This window comes from Aphidius gifuensis, linkage group LG1 (genome assembly GCF_014905175.1).
Source record: "Aphidius gifuensis isolate YNYX2018 linkage group LG1, ASM1490517v1, whole genome shotgun sequence".
In the NCBI taxonomy this organism is placed as follows: domain Eukaryota; kingdom Metazoa; phylum Arthropoda; class Insecta; order Hymenoptera; family Braconidae; genus Aphidius; species Aphidius gifuensis.
In genome coordinates this window covers 30,184,808-30,201,096 of record NC_057788.1, presented here as the reverse complement: position 1 = coordinate 30,201,096, position 16,289 = coordinate 30,184,808, and the positions used below count along the sequence as shown (strand labels likewise).

Here is a 16,289-nt window from a genome sequence, read left to right as displayed (position 1 = left end):
GGTTATATCCCAAACGACGACACGCAAATAATTTTTAAATTTTTAACGAGAAAAAAAATTATTTCGAGTAATTTAAAGGGAAAAAAAAATATTTATATTTATATTGTTTTGATATTTGTTTATGATAATTGTTTTTTATGATTATTAATTATTTGAAATTAATTATTGATTATGATACTTTGGAAATGATAAAAAAATAAATTTGTAGAGATAAAAATTGTAATTTAAAATTTGACAATGTCAATATTTGCAAAGTTGAAAGAGTCTTAAAGTTTATTGACATATGATATGTTTTACATTTCTTTTCAATTCCCAAAAGATAGCACTAATCTTAGTGGATTTTTGAATAAACAGATAATATTTTTAGCAAAAAAAAAAAAGAATTGAAAATATGATACAGAAAAAATGAAGTACATTGTATTTGCAAAAAAACTTTAGTCAAGTTTTCGCATTGAGATGTTTTCTTCAGCTAGAGCTTTTTTTTTTTTTATCCTTTTTTAACTCAAAGTAGCTTTATTCTTTCATCATGTATACTTCTTTCACTGGGTTGTTCCGGTGTATCGTTGAGTTGAATGTTGAATCTATCACCGGATATCCAAACTCAATACACTATTGAATATACTTTTTTCGTTTGATTTAAATTTTTTGTTTTGTTTGTCACTGAAAAATTGAAAATAATATCATAAAAATATACTTCCTCGTTTTTTTTTTTTTAATAGAAAAAGTTTTGTATAGAAAAAAAAAAATTGTTTGTGCTTAAAATGAATACAAGTAAATTTAAAATTATTATAACTTTTTATTTCTTTTTTTTTTACAGTGTATATAATAATTGAATTTTTTTATTTTCTAAAAATTTCTTTGAAATAAAAAATGAACGTGACAAAATTACAAAAAAAGAAGAATGTAACTTGAGTGGTCTTATGACACTTTTGACATGTATTTCGCATTAGAATACTTAGCTCGTTTATTAAGACCGGAAGTTTTAGATGACCATGAAGTCAATGAGTGCACTAACCAACTCACCACTCTCACATTTCCTCTCTCAAAACATTGAAGCTTTTATTTAAAAAAAAATACATATACATTTTTTTAAAAAATAAATGAATTCTTTAAATAAATTGCTGACTATTTATAAAATTAACATAGCTGAATCGGTTTAAAAAATATTGTCAAGAATATGACTGATAAATAATCCATCATCAGCATCATTCACACATATTTTTATAAATTTAAAAACAATAATTAAAAATGATAAAAATTTATTTAAAAAATATGATTATTCATATTTTAATTCATAAAATTTACTGTGTTTATTAATAACAATATTAAGCCTAAAAAAATCGTCGATATTTTTGTTTTCTTAGATAATTAATAGTATCATTTTTTTTAACATGATCCATAGGCGTGTAAGGTTGTAATAATGCCCCAGAAGATTTACGTAGTCTTGATGTAAAAGATGCGTGATCATTCAATAAGTCTGGATGACCAACTTCTTCCATTCTCAATGTTAGTGAATATCTTTTAGTTGCTGTTTCTTCTAGATTTAAATTTATTCTTAAATCAGATTCTGTAGTTGCTGCAAGTGTTATATCTAACACTACATCTATATGTTCACTTGCTGTTTTATCATCAAAACGTACTGCATGATCAAAAATACCAACTGGTTTATTTTCTATAACTGTTGATGATGAATCTCCTACTAGCAAACCAGCTGTACCACCAATTGGTGGAACAATAACAAAACTACCAATAATAATACATGTTGATCTGTGTGCTGCTTCAAATATTTGAAGAGCATGTTCATGATCACCTATTATTTCTGTTATAAGTGCTTTTGTATGACCCCAAACAGGTATACTTTCGTCAATGGTTTTAACACTTTCAAATAAATGGGTCATGTTATTAAAATTAGCGTGTACTTTTTGAGCTTCTTTTTTATAACCTAGCATGTATAAAATTACTAACTTTGTTTGTGATACTATTGGTACAGCATCATAAAATGTAGGACCAGCTTTTGTTCCAATAATGACCATTGCAATAACCACCAACAAACAAACTAATATGCAACGCATTGTTAAATTAGTTTTTTTTTGTTTTTAATTAGCGTGAAATATTCGTTTTATATACCTGAAATTATTGATTGATTTTATAAAGTAAATATAATTAAAAATTACATGATTTTTCAATTTAAATTTTTGTCTGATAGGCTAGAAGGTTTTTTTAATTTTTTTCTAATAATTATAATATGTTATTTACCTGGTTAAATTTAAAATAGCTTAGCAAAAGCAAGTTGAACTTTTTTCATCAGACTGATTCTTTATTACTAAAGATTATCGATAAAAATTCGTGTCTTTATACTGAACTACTAATGACTTTTCTAAAAATACCGTGATAGTTTTGATGTCCCACTGAATTCATTTGTATTTAATAAAAATAATATGCGTATAAATGTAAATTAGATAATTTTTTAAATAATTTAAAATTTTATAACTTGACAATATCAATAATAATTCTGGGTTTTTCTGGTGGTTATGTAAATGACGTGAAGATTGACCTCCAAATCACAGCTAATTAATTTAATCTATTTTTCTATTTTATAATACTTGTATGATTTATTTCGAGAGCAATAAAATTTTATATTTTTATATTCATTATCATTGTTGACACACTTTTATAATGATAAAAAAATATCGTATGATTTTACATCAGCTGAAAATAATATTTACGTGAAAAAGAAATTGCAACGAAATAAGCTTGTAAAAGGTCAAGTGAAAATAAAAAGCCTTGAATAATATTTCAATTCATTTATAATAATAAGACAATTCGATATACAAGCAACTTGATATCAATTTTTTTCTCTTCAACCTGAATTTATTATTATTTCTTGTTATTTTAGAAATTTATATATTGTAGCTTTATTTTATTAAAAAATTTTCTTCATTTAACTGAGTGAATTTGATAACCAAAACTTTTCAAACCATGTCAAGTTATGTTGGTCTTCAAGTATATAAGCCTGTACACAAATACACAACGAATCATCAGTCTGAAACAGAAACCTCTTGAAGATCAGTATCTTCATCATAACAGCCAAAGATTAATGAGTTCCATTATACGGTCCATCCCATCCTTTTATCTTTTCTTTCTTCTCTTCTTTCTCATCTTTTTTTTTTTTGTATTCAGGAAGTCGCCAGGTGCCATTGCCCTTATCCTCAATAAAAATTAACAAAAAATAAAAAAAAAAAAAACTATTATTCAACATCACCTATTAATAATAATTACATTATTGATTCATAAAAAAAAAAAATCAAAAAAAGCAAAAAAAGACACAATCAAAAACCAACAGCAAAAAAAAACAAATATAATAATTTTATAAATAAAAAAGTATTATTTAACAGTTAAATATAATAATTAATATAACACAAGTCAATATGAAAAATATGTTTGTTCAATTAACAATTAATTTTAAACCGTTAGATAAATTAAAACACCTAGAAGTTATTTTATGAATACCGTAAGACACGCAGAGTCACCACACTGAGGTTCAGGGACATATATGCGGTTGTATTAAACATGTATATATACATTTTATTTATTTAATTTTTTTACATGTATATATAATCGTGAGGTAAATAAGGTGCGTGCAAGTTGCAAGAAGAATAGGTACAGAAAATATCATAAGTCCCTTATTCTATTGCTCTCTTCTTTCTTGAATTTTTTTTTTTTTTTTAAATTTTTTTTATATATCATTTATACAAACACATATATACATTTTATTATTGTACATATATTTATACAGTGTAACTTGGTATTATATGTGTATAATATACATTTATCCTTTGTACATATAGTCATGATAAAAATCAAGAACCAAGTCGTTTTGATATACCTCCCACCACTAAAACACCTTTCTTTTTTCTATTGTGTTTATGGGGGCTATGGTGAATGCAATGTACAAGAAAATATTGTTGAGTCTCCAGTCGCTTGCAAGCCACTGTCTTGTATTCAACATTAATTATTATTAATAATAAAAAAATTTTAATTTTAACTTTACCAAGGATTAAGTGACAATTTTTTTTAAAAATATAATTTTATTTTTTTAACTTGAAATTTTATTTATTTTATTTGTTTATTAATTTTAAAAATTAGTTTAAATTATTCAATTTATTTTAGTTGGTTTAATTTGTTTTTTATATTTTTTTTGGATTTAATTTTATTGTGATTATTGGATGATAAAGGAAATGATAATTTGTCAATATGCCACCTTACTGGTAAATATTATTATTCAATTTTTATTTAATTAATTAAAATTAATTGTGATTAGTCAAATTATTTATGGGAAATGGGAAAATGTAGAGTACATAAGTATATGATGAAGAGGTAAAAAGAAAATTTAATATACAACGAAATGTCGATGCATATTTTTAACGAATTAAAGCAACATGGTATCATGCACTTGAATGAATGACTCTCAAATTATTATTTGAAACATGATAATTATACGTGACAACGAATTGAAATTGGCTTATTAAAATTTCACCAATAAAAAGAGTATTTTTTTTTTTATAAATAACAATTTCTTTAAATTTCGTTGAATTTATATAAAACAAAAAAATATATATTTTCAATTGATTTATTAATTCAAAATTAATAATTTTGTTTAATTACAATTTAGTTAATTTTTTTTTTAATTCATTAAATTTTAAACATGATTTATTTGAATTTTTATGAAATTATAAAATTATGATAATTTGATTTTAATATTTTCAATGGATTTATAAATCAAGTTTAAAATATTATTAATTAATTAAATAGTTGTTAATTGTTTTAAATGATAATTTAATTATTTGCTATTTTTTAAAATTTTTTTTTCATAAATTTATTTATTCATGATAAAGAATATTTAAACATTAATAGTTTAATCATTTTTAAAAATTTTTCAAGACAAGTTTAAGATTGTTATGGTAAATAGCAACAGGTGTTAATTTATAGAGATGGGTTTGAATGCTTTTATCGATTCATTTGAATAATTGAACCGCGTAGTTGGTCACTCTTCTATCCAATATAATGTATTTTAAAGTAGATTTTGGTCTGATAATAGTTGTCCAATTTCCCACGATCTATTAGTCAATTTATAACAAACAATTTATCAAGCAAATTTGTAATTATACCACAAATTTTCATGTTTATTTTTCTTGTTTAATTCCATAGAATTTCATTAACATTTTTATTTATTTTTTGTCTCACTGTAAAAAGTCAACAGTCACATTCTAAATTAAATTAATAATATAAAAAAATAAAAATAAAAAACACAATGATAAAGAAGATCTACCTTGACTTTCACCTGAACATGAACCTGCGTGCATCATGACTAGGCTAAATAAAAAAAAAAAATTTAACTAAAAAAAAAATGACTTTTTAATTTGTATATGTTTCTCACACCTGTGTGCAATACAACAATTTTAACAGTCCCAATTTCACACAATATAAAAATAAAATAAACCAGTTGGTTATTATTAAAAATTAAAAAAATATATTTTTAATTTTTTATAAATATTTATTTTCAAATAAACAGGCTAATTTTTTTTAATTTTTCATTTTTATTAAATACAAAACGCTAACTTGTAATTATTTTATTAGCGTTTTACCAATCAATTACATTAAAGTTTTTTTTTTTTTATTTTAAACATACTATTTCTTTAGTTAACGAGCATATAATTTCAACAGAGTATATATAAAATTTATGAAGAAGAAATTATTTACTTTTTTTTTTTATTTGTAAATTTATAATGATAACTGTTGGATTTAGCTTTAAGCATCATGGGAAATCAATCTAATCGCTTCATTGGTCATGAAATAATTTTGTAAATTATTTATTATTATTTTAAAAACATTGTAAATAAAAAATAAATAAAAATAGTCAAGTTGATGAGAATTTTCTTGAGATGATAATAGAGAAGAAATAAAAGTGAAAAAAAAAAAAAGTTATAGACAAAAATCAATCGGCGTGTCAAATCAATTATTTGTAGATTTAATTTTACCAAAACAAATTGAAAATATAGTTAATTTTCCAAGTGATTTATGATCCATTGGTGAAAAGTGTTTCTGACCTTAAAAACATTGTGGTTTTTTTTTTTTTTTTTGCGCAATGCAACATGTAGTTTTTGTTTTCTTTTTTCATTATTTTAAAACCAGACTTTGATGCAATCGCAATGATCGTAATCGTTTTTATTCTTCTCATCGTTTTTTTTTATTCTCTTTTAATTTCTTTTTTTATATCCCTTGTGTTTGATGAGTCTCTCAAAAGAAATCATCATCATCATCATCATCATCATAAGCTTATTAATCGTCGACAAATGTAATTTATTTTCGCACGTCTGACTCAGTATTATTTTCAAAATGTTTTAATATAAATTCAAAAAATCAAGGTCAAATATTATAAATATTATCATTTTTTCTTGGCAACAATTTTAAAATTTATTATTGTTTATTTTATAGACTACTATGTTTTTAATAAAATTGCATATAAATTTAAAATTAAACATTGAGTAATTAAAAAATATCTAGAAATTATTTTTCGATTTTTTTTTTTTTTTATCTTTTAATGTGTGGATTTCAACTAAAAGTGTTAATCGACGATTTGGGGTTTGAATTTTACCCTCGAGTATTGATAGTTTTATAAAAAATAAACCATTAAATTTTTATTTAAAATCTAACATTTATTTCGTTACAAAAAACGAGCCGAAAAAATGAAAAATAAAATTTATCAAATTATCTGGTTTTTTTATTCGAAATGATAATTAATAGATAAAAAAAATAAATGAAAATCGTGATGAAATGATGGCACATATAATAAAATTAATATTAATAACGAACAAAGGTTTTTTTTTTTTTGTTTTACGAGTTGGATAACAACCAAGACCTCGGTTGCGCGTATATGATTATAATCATGTCCCTAATGCTCATCCAGCCATGAAAACAATTATATTAAATAAATATATATATGTATAAAGCCACCTTATATTTTTCGTTCATTAGATATCCAATATTTAAATTGATATTTACTCATCATTTTTATTATATATGTATTTACTCTACCCAAACTAAAATGTCTCGATAGAAAAAAAATCGAAAAAAAAAAAAAACAAATTGATTCAATTTATTTTAATAGAAATATTTCTTTGTTATAAATTAAATTTATAAATAAATCAATAAATAAATTACTCATTCTTAAATTACGAAACCTTTTTTACTTAAAAATAAAAATGACAATTATTATAACAATTATTTATTTATTTAAATGAACTTTATTTTAAATTGTTTGAAAGAAATTTTTAAAATATTCAGGTGAATTTTGTTTTTTAAATGTCTTTATTTATAAATAATAATTGTTTAGTTAATTTTATCAAGTATTTAATTAAACAATAATTACAAATGACAATTAATTTTTTTAAATAAATAAATGATTTTGTTTAATTCAAATATTATTTTTAGCTTTAGTAATATATTTACAATTTCCAATTGAGTTTTGAAGTGATAAAAAAAACCAAAAAAATAAACTCACGTAGTTTTGAAGCCTGAAAAAGATTGTCAAAATCTACAGAAAAATATAATTTATATTTTTCATAATAATTTATCATGATCATCATTTTATTTTGATGTTTATAAGAAACAAAAAGAGAAAAAAAAAAATGTCTTACATGTCTTTAGAATATAGTTAAACATGACAAGTGATTTATACCGATTTTATCTGTTAAAATTTCCTCACGCCCTCTCAAAACAACCAAGATCACAGTTAAAGAATGTAAAACATACGTATTATTCAAGAGGAGAAAAAAACAATTTTAGATTTTATCATTATTCCCAGACATTTCAATTCCCGGAAATACCAATTTTTTTTATCATTTCTATATTATTTTTATCGTAACTTACATATTATTGTCTCGACCAATTCAAGTTTTTTCGAAATAAATTCATTAGCTATCTGTTGTTGGCAATCGAATAACAATTTACAAACATTAAATCATCATCTATTTATTTTTCATTAGTACACAAATCATTTTTAAAATTTTTTTTTACATCAAAATATTTCCTATTATATTTAATAAAATTAATTAATTTCCTTTTACAATTCATAATACAATTGAAATTCCAACAACTCGACAGTATATATTATTTTTTTTGTTAAGATACTTTTTTCGACATTCGAACTTGGCTTCAAGCCGGATGGTAAAAAGTCTTAATTCAATTTTTCTATCTTATCTTAACATTCAAAGAATAATATAAAATAATAATATCATGAATAAAATTAGCATTTAAAATGTTATACAAAAACTCTTCAAGACAAAATAAATTTTTTTTAAATAATTCATTATATGCAGAAAAAAAAAACAAACAAAATGGCATTTCAACTCATCAAAAAAATTTTATAAGCCAAATTGTTATCGTTATTATAAACTGTTATAAAAAAATTAAAAAAAAAAAATATATTTGCTCTAATTTAAAATATTCTTCTCACACTTTTAAAATATTCTTAATTTTATATTCAATCAAAACGGTAAAGCGAGATGTGTTTTTTTTTTGCGGCAAGATTTTCATTGAGAATTTTTCCTCTTTAACATATTTACACATATAAAAGGTTATAAATTTAGATAAATAAAAAGCCTGTAAAATGACCTGAAGATTTTAACCTGAAAATTATGATATTTTTTTTTTCTACATTTTATTTATGAACGGAAACATTATTAACACGCAGAAGTCTTAGTTTTTTTTTATTTATAATTTTTTTTTATTTTTTGTAATACTTTGTTCTATTTTTTTTTTTTTGCCCGATTCAACATCCTATTGTCTTGGTCACGGTGGTATTCTCATGGATTGTTGCGTGGGAATATTCGCAGGGGATTGAAGTTCAGACAGGTGGCCTCGCGACGGTTTTTCTTAAGTCACAGGGTGAAGAATTGAGCAGTCCAAAAGAGACGAATATAAATGCAGTAAAAAAAAACTAAATTAAAGAAAAATATGAGTGATATTTAATTTAAATAAATACAATGAGTGCAAAGAGGACAGTAAACATAAATAAACACTAACCTAATTAATAACAACTACTTAACACACTCGAATAATATTATTTTGTTAATTAAGTTGCTATCGTACAATCATTTTTTTTTTTTTTTTTTTGAAAACATGATTTATTCAGCAGCAATTAGTATATCATATTACCATTGTTTTTTATTATTTATTATATTAATTATTATTTATTTTCTTACAAACAGAACATGAGAAATAATTTTGCAAAGTCACTGTGCCAAGAGGTCGATATAATAATAAAATAATTTTCATATATTTCATAATATTATTTTAAAACTAATAATACATTGTTTCGATTTTTTTTATTTGTTTCAGTCGAAAAAATTCAATTGTTCTTCGAACGCAGTTGTCAGTACGAGTCCATACAATAATAGGTAAAAATAAAAAATTTAATTTCTTATTTATAATTTAAATTAAAGAACTTTAGAGTCTTTTTTTTTTTGTTTAATTAAAAATCAAGCATTTGCAGGGTTTAAAATTACAAAAAAAAAAAAAAATTAAATAAATAAATTAAATTTGTGATAGTGAATTTAAAAGGAGAATTTCTCGGTATAATCGAACAAACGAGATATACGTTTGTCCGAGCATCCTCGATTACACCAGTTCACGCGAGCTAAAAAAAAAAAAATAATAATAATTTTTTTTGCACACAAGTAACTAGTATATAAATGTAGTAACATTGTTGCTATCCTGTGTGTGTGTGTACAGGTAAGTTTAAAGATTGCTCGATTAAGCAGTTGCGACCAAGATGGGGAATCGTTGGAGTGTAACGGTTAATGCATATTTGTGTTGGTATATATATATTTGTGTTTAAAAGAAGAGACACCATCATTGCTTCAAGTAAAATACATACAAAAAACATATATACATAATCGTATACATGCCCCTTTAATTTTACCTCATTTTATTTTTTGTTCGTATTTTTTTTTTTTATTATATTTCATGTACCCGTAAACTGAACGACCTTATTGCCACTGATGATGACTGGACACACACGCAAACTTTGTCTACCTTCAAGGTCGCTATTTAATTTACATTTTAAATATATATTTTTCGACATTGATACATGTATTTATTTGGGCTTTTTACATGTTTATTCGCATTATTTTTGTCATAACTGATATGGACAGTATAATATTCAAAATTGGATTGTATAATTTTTGATGATTATTATTTTACTTTTTATTTTGAGTCTTTAATGGGGACTTGTTTGAAGATAGTTTGGATACTTTTGAGGAGAGTATTTAATACAAACATGATAAGAGGTTAACCACAAGGTATTAACCTTTTTTGTCTCTCCCTAGACTGTGTGGGTCTTGACGTTACAGATAAATGTATAATATTCTACAACAAGATTTCCCCAGATGTTGATACTTAATGTCATTCAAGACCAAGAATAATGTCTTGGTTCTTTTTTTTTTTAGTATTTTTTATTTATTATTTATTAGATTGAAAATTATTCAACTTGTCTGCATATTGTCAAATCAATTTTGCAGGTCGAAAATACACAGGGGTTGTTTTTTTTTTTTTCTTTTCGAAATAAATATTTCGATTCGGTTGTTTCGAATGTTTGTTGGAGCTTTTTTACTGCAGGGATCAATGTTTTTATGTCCAAATAAAATTAAAAAAACAACAGGCAAAAATAAAATTAGTTTTTTAAATTTTTAAACAATGAAAAAATTGGTATAATAATTTAATTTGTTAGAAATTCAATAATTAAATAATTTCAATTGATTGATATTTATAAATTTCATATTATTATATTTAATTTTTATAGTTTTATTATTTAATTATAATTAAATCCCAAGTTACACTTACTCACATTCAGTGTATAGATAAAACGTGCAATGAAACTCCGAGTCTTGTTTAATTAATGTAAATATTCACGTACGTGACACTAGCACCGTTGATCTCAAAATCGAATTAACGTTCAGCAGTTTACACTCCTCTCCAGTGTGAAAATCCGCAACCACAAAACTACCAAAATAAATTGTCCAAAAAAATAATTTAAAAATATAAACAAACAAATAAAAACAGTCCATTTATTTTTTCATTATAATTTTTTTTTTTTTCAATAATTTCAACTAATTTTAGTAATAATAAATTACTAGTACACGTTACAATGAATTAAAAAAAAAATGAAACAAATATTTGACCTTAAAAATCATTAATAAATTTTCTACATAAAATTTAATATCCTTTTTTTAAAATACACAATAAATTTATCATTGCAAGTTGAAATTCAACATGGATTTAAATTAAAATCGACTTTAAATTTCTACCTAAGTTGATGCTTTATAAATTCACATCATTCTTAAAAAAAATATCTATTTTAATAATTTTTTTAAAGTCGACTCGGTACTTAATTTCTGTATTTAAAAAGCTTTGAGGATTAATTCAGTAGCTTAAATATAGTAATCCATCTTAGAGTCGAGTCAGATTAACAAATGCATTGTCGATTAATTTTTAAGTGCATATAATTAATATATAATATGATTAATTAAAATATGACTTACCGCAACAAGAGACAACAAATTTATGTGGCCATCTTAATTAAGACAATAATTTTTTATATAAAGTTATAAGTCGGTATGTGCTTTTGTACCCGACATGTCTAATTACATAATAATATATTTAAACTTTTGTCGGACCAATGCGTTCTATACAGTAAACATACAAGTTAATGTTACTTTATGATTATGTTATATTAATATATGTATAAATAATACATATGTATATTTAAGAATAAACTTATAAACTTATTTACGTATATTCTCTTAAAGTTTGTTAGTCGCAGGACACCAGAACGTCGTTGTTGTTGTTGTTGTTGTTGTCGTTCCCTTGTGAATATACATTTACTTGTCCTCGCCCTGTAAATGTATTATGCATTGAAAGATTGCATGATAACATCCGATTATACTGTTCCCCTTAATGCTAAAAATCGTTAAAAAAAAAAATAAATAAATAATAAAATAACAAGTTAAATTGATGAAGAAAAAACTTTTGAATGAAAAACAAAAGAAATAATAAATTAAATTATTTAAAATGTTCAAGATATGGTGGGTGGATTTCATGAATATATATTTTTTTTTTTTATTTTTGCAAATGTTAAGTTGAATTTGATGGTTTTTATCGGAGATACACGTTTCAACTGTCGGACACACACTAAACGCTTTCTAATTTTTTGTCTTAAATTTCGACAACTTCCTTAGTTGTTTTTTTTATCTTTTTTTTTCTTTTATTTTACTGGGGATCTTGATTTTTGTTTCTACATCAGAAAATTATTACCTCATGTTGGGTTTTAGTGTTTTTTAAAAATTGTTATGGCTAGTTGTTGAATTATTTATTCATTTGAAGGAGAAAAAAATTTAATTAAGTTAATAGTTTGCTAAATAAATAATAACAAGTTTTTACTCTCGTTTTTTTTTTTAATCATTTATATATTTACGGTTAATTAATTGCTCAGTAATTTAGTATTTTTTTGTTGGAAAAAAAAAACAAGAAAAGCTTGTTTTCATTGTGGTGTAAATATATTTTCTGAAAATTTATACAAACAGGCTGCATGCTGGATAATTACGTAGAAAAAATAATCGAGTGTTTGCATTCGTGGCACTGTGCAGTTGAATTGTAAATAAAAAAAAAATTTAAAAAAAAGCTCTTGATAGTTAAACTAAATAATAGATTTTTAAAAAATATAAAAAATTAAATTGTACGTGAAGATTTAGAAATATAAATTGAAAAAAATAAGTTAAATCAAGAAGCTGATTAAATTTATAAAAATAAAATTCACTCGTTTATATCTTTTAAAAATTTAATATAAAAATTTCAATTATTCTTCTATTTTATAAATATAAAATCAATATTACACAACATCAAAAAAAAAAAATAAATAAACTTTGATATTATTTGTTTGAAAATTTTATTAAACATCTAGGAGAATAAAAAAAAGTTTTAATATGATAATAAAATAAAAAATAAACCTGACATATATTTTAAAAAAATAATTTATAATATCCGTTTTTATTTTTCATTATTTATTCAGTATATTATAAAATAAATAATCGCGTTGCTAAAAACTCCCACGAGTTTAAAATTAGCTACAATCTCGATAGACCAAGAATTTGCCGTAAGGAAAAGAGAGTCAAAAGTCCAAAGAGGGCTGGTTACAGGATACATTTGTGAATAAAGAATATAAACATATCGAGAGTCCAGAAAAAAAAAAAAAAAATATATACATATTCTTTATCAAATTATAACTTGAATGTGCATATTAATATACCTAAAGGAAAAATCCTGTGTGGCTCGTTTTTCCTTCTCACAATGATATAACAATAAAACTAAAAATGAAAAATAGAAAAAAACTAAAAATGAATATAAAGACAGACAAAATAAAAAATTGAATAAATAAAAATGAAATAAATAATGAAAAAAAAAACATAATAATAATAAAAAAGGTTCATAAGCAAGTTGAAATACCTCGTGATGCGTCTATGCATTGTATGAAACCCTTTTTAGCATTGTGCCGAGGTCTCATATATATGAACCTTGTGTTCACATTGAATATGCTCACGTTTGAGTTCACAGTGCATAATAATAAAAACGTTGAAAATAAAAATTTATAATGATAATATAATGAAAAAAAAAAAAAGCAAAAAAGAAAACTTGAAAAATAAAAGAAATAAATTTTTAAATAAATAAATAAATGAATAAATAATAATAATAGTAATATTTTAATACAATTTTTTAGTTGTTTAGATTTCTTAGCAATAATTAAAAATTTTTTTTAATTAAATAAATATTATGGTCATTATCATAGTGATGTTTATCAAATATTTTTTAGAATTTATTTTTTAAAATTTTAACAAGTGTTTCATTTCAATTTTTATTTTCAATATATTATTTTATTTGAAATTATGTAATTATTGTTTTATTATAAACAATTAAATATTCAAAAAAATAGGATATTAATTTAATTGATAATAATAAATTAATTAATTAATTAATTAACAAATAAAAATACAAATTTTTATAAAAAACTTTTTCGTTGATTTTTAAAGATCAATGTTTAAATGTTAACAAATTTGTTTATTGTTATTATTTTTTATTATTTAATTTTAACCATTCTTAATTTTTATGCGTATTATTATAATAAATGGTTGCGTGTTTATTTATTGTTGCAGAAAAATTGTTGAACAGCGAGGGCCGCGAGTTGAGACGAGCACTCTTTTCTCTCAAGCAGATATTTCAGGTGGGTTTTTTTATTTTCTACTGATTATATTTTTAAATTCAAATGATTTTTTTATTTATCTTGAACTTATTCATCATATTTTCTTTCTTTATTTCGAACTTGATGTATACATTTTTTTATTTTTATTTCTTATACTATGTACATCGCCACTCGAGCAAATACTCAAGTAAATATTTGCCAGTCGACAAACGCCCTATTTCCTTTCTTTATTTCTCATTTTTTTTTTTTTCTACATTTGTTGCTTTTTTGCTTCACCTTTTTTCTAAGTAGATAAATATAATATTTTTTTTTTTAATTTGTAAACAATATTAATTATTTATATACTTTTTTTATTGCTAAAAAAAATTCAATAAAACACTGTAAAAATTTTATGGAGCGAAAAATTAATATTTCTTTTTTTTATTTTTAAATTATTAAATTGAGAAAAAAATTAATTATCTGAAAAATAAAAAAAAATTAATTTCCAATATTATTTTGCTTGTAAGTTATTTTATATTATAAATTTTTTCAATAAAAAATTACAATTTCATTATCAACTATTTTTCGACGATAGTAAAAATAAAAAAAAATAAAAAAATTCAGAATATATAATGGAAATTCTTTTACTAGATATAATTAATTTTTTACAGATTTAAAATTTCAGTTAAAATGAAAAAAAGGAAAATCAATTTTTCGCATCATAAAATTTTTATTATAAAGATGATTTTTCTTTTTTTTTCTTATTATAATATAAAATTGAAATAAAAAAAAAAAAAAAAAAGTATTTAGTGATCGATAAGTTTGGAATTAAGTTTGAACGTTCGCTTCTTCGATATCTGATGAAAATTGTAATAACTCATTCTTGGATTATATAGTATAGTAGTATAGACACGGTTCCTCGATGTTAACATTTAATCTTTGCCTTAATCCATGATTTAATCGAATTTTCACGGATTCGACACATCTCCTCGCCTCGGGCTATAGGCATAAATGAAATTGGAAGGGTTGATGAGTAAAGATTTCATTGAAATTCAGTAAATTGTTGAAAGAAAATCTCATAAAATTTCATTGTAAATTAATACCTATATATTGCTGAAAAAAAAAAAAAATTGATAAGTTGATTAATATTTAAAAATTCGTTCAAAGAAAATTATAAAATAAATTAATAATTGTAAATTAATAAAAAATTACCAAATTCATTTTTATAAATTCAAAATTTCATAAAAAAAATTTCTAATAATATTTAAAACTATTTGTAGATGCTTTTTTTTCTTTTTAATAAAATCAAAGCTTTTTTTTTCATTTAAAAAAAATTAACTTTCAAATGTTATGATAATTATTTTATAAAAAATAATTCACATAATTTTCCACGTTGCACTTTGACTCAAACGAAAAAAATTTTAACCATATAATTTACGTATTCATTTGGTAAATTTACATTTTTCAATTTACATAAAAAAAAAAACAATTTAAAATTAAAAATAGATCTGACGAATTTAATATTATTTTTTTTCTCAAAATCTAATTTTCTTTCGAGAATCTAATTTTTCATTTCTACATCAAAGGCTTTTTTTCAAGCCTTATTTTCTTTTGTTAATAAATTTTTATTTTCATATATATCTTTCTTAAAGATTATATTAAAATTTGCATTATTTATTTATTTTTTTTTTATTTTTTTCAAGATAGAAAATAAGAATAATATAGCAAGGAATATTATTGTTATTTTTTAACGTTTATATTGTGTTTTAAACTGGCAGTATAGATAGTGAATTTATAAAGAAAAAAAAAAGTAAAAAAATTTAAATAGAGTCTACCTCATTATTGCAGGAGGATAAGGACTTGGTGCATGAGTTTGTACAGAATGACGGCTTGGCGTGTCTCATCAAGGTCGGCAACGAGGCAGACCAGAATTACCAGAATTATATACTACGAGGTGAGCATATACTACTATACACTTTATTCTATCTCACATAAAATC

The 16,289-nt window shown here is 22.6% G+C and overlaps 1 protein-coding gene across 15 annotated transcripts in view; it reads left to right on the top strand.

Moving 5' to 3' along the window:
- LOC122860330 (FH1/FH2 domain-containing protein 3) overlaps window positions 1-16,289 on the top strand; it is an 89,468-nt gene that overhangs the window by 52,464 nt on the left and 20,715 nt on the right. For 14 of the 15 annotated variants that reach the window (XM_044164102.1, XM_044164106.1, XM_044164101.1 and 11 more), the window contains 3 exons: window positions 9,400-9,458; window positions 14,265-14,332; window positions 16,139-16,244. In XM_044164102.1, the coding sequence (XP_044020037.1) occupies window positions 9,400-9,458; window positions 14,265-14,332; window positions 16,139-16,244 (233 nt within the window). Of the gene's footprint in view, window positions 1-4,169; window positions 4,269-9,399; window positions 9,459-14,264; window positions 14,333-16,138; window positions 16,245-16,289 lie in introns of those variants that run through there. The other variant, XM_044164112.1, reaches the window with a different exon arrangement.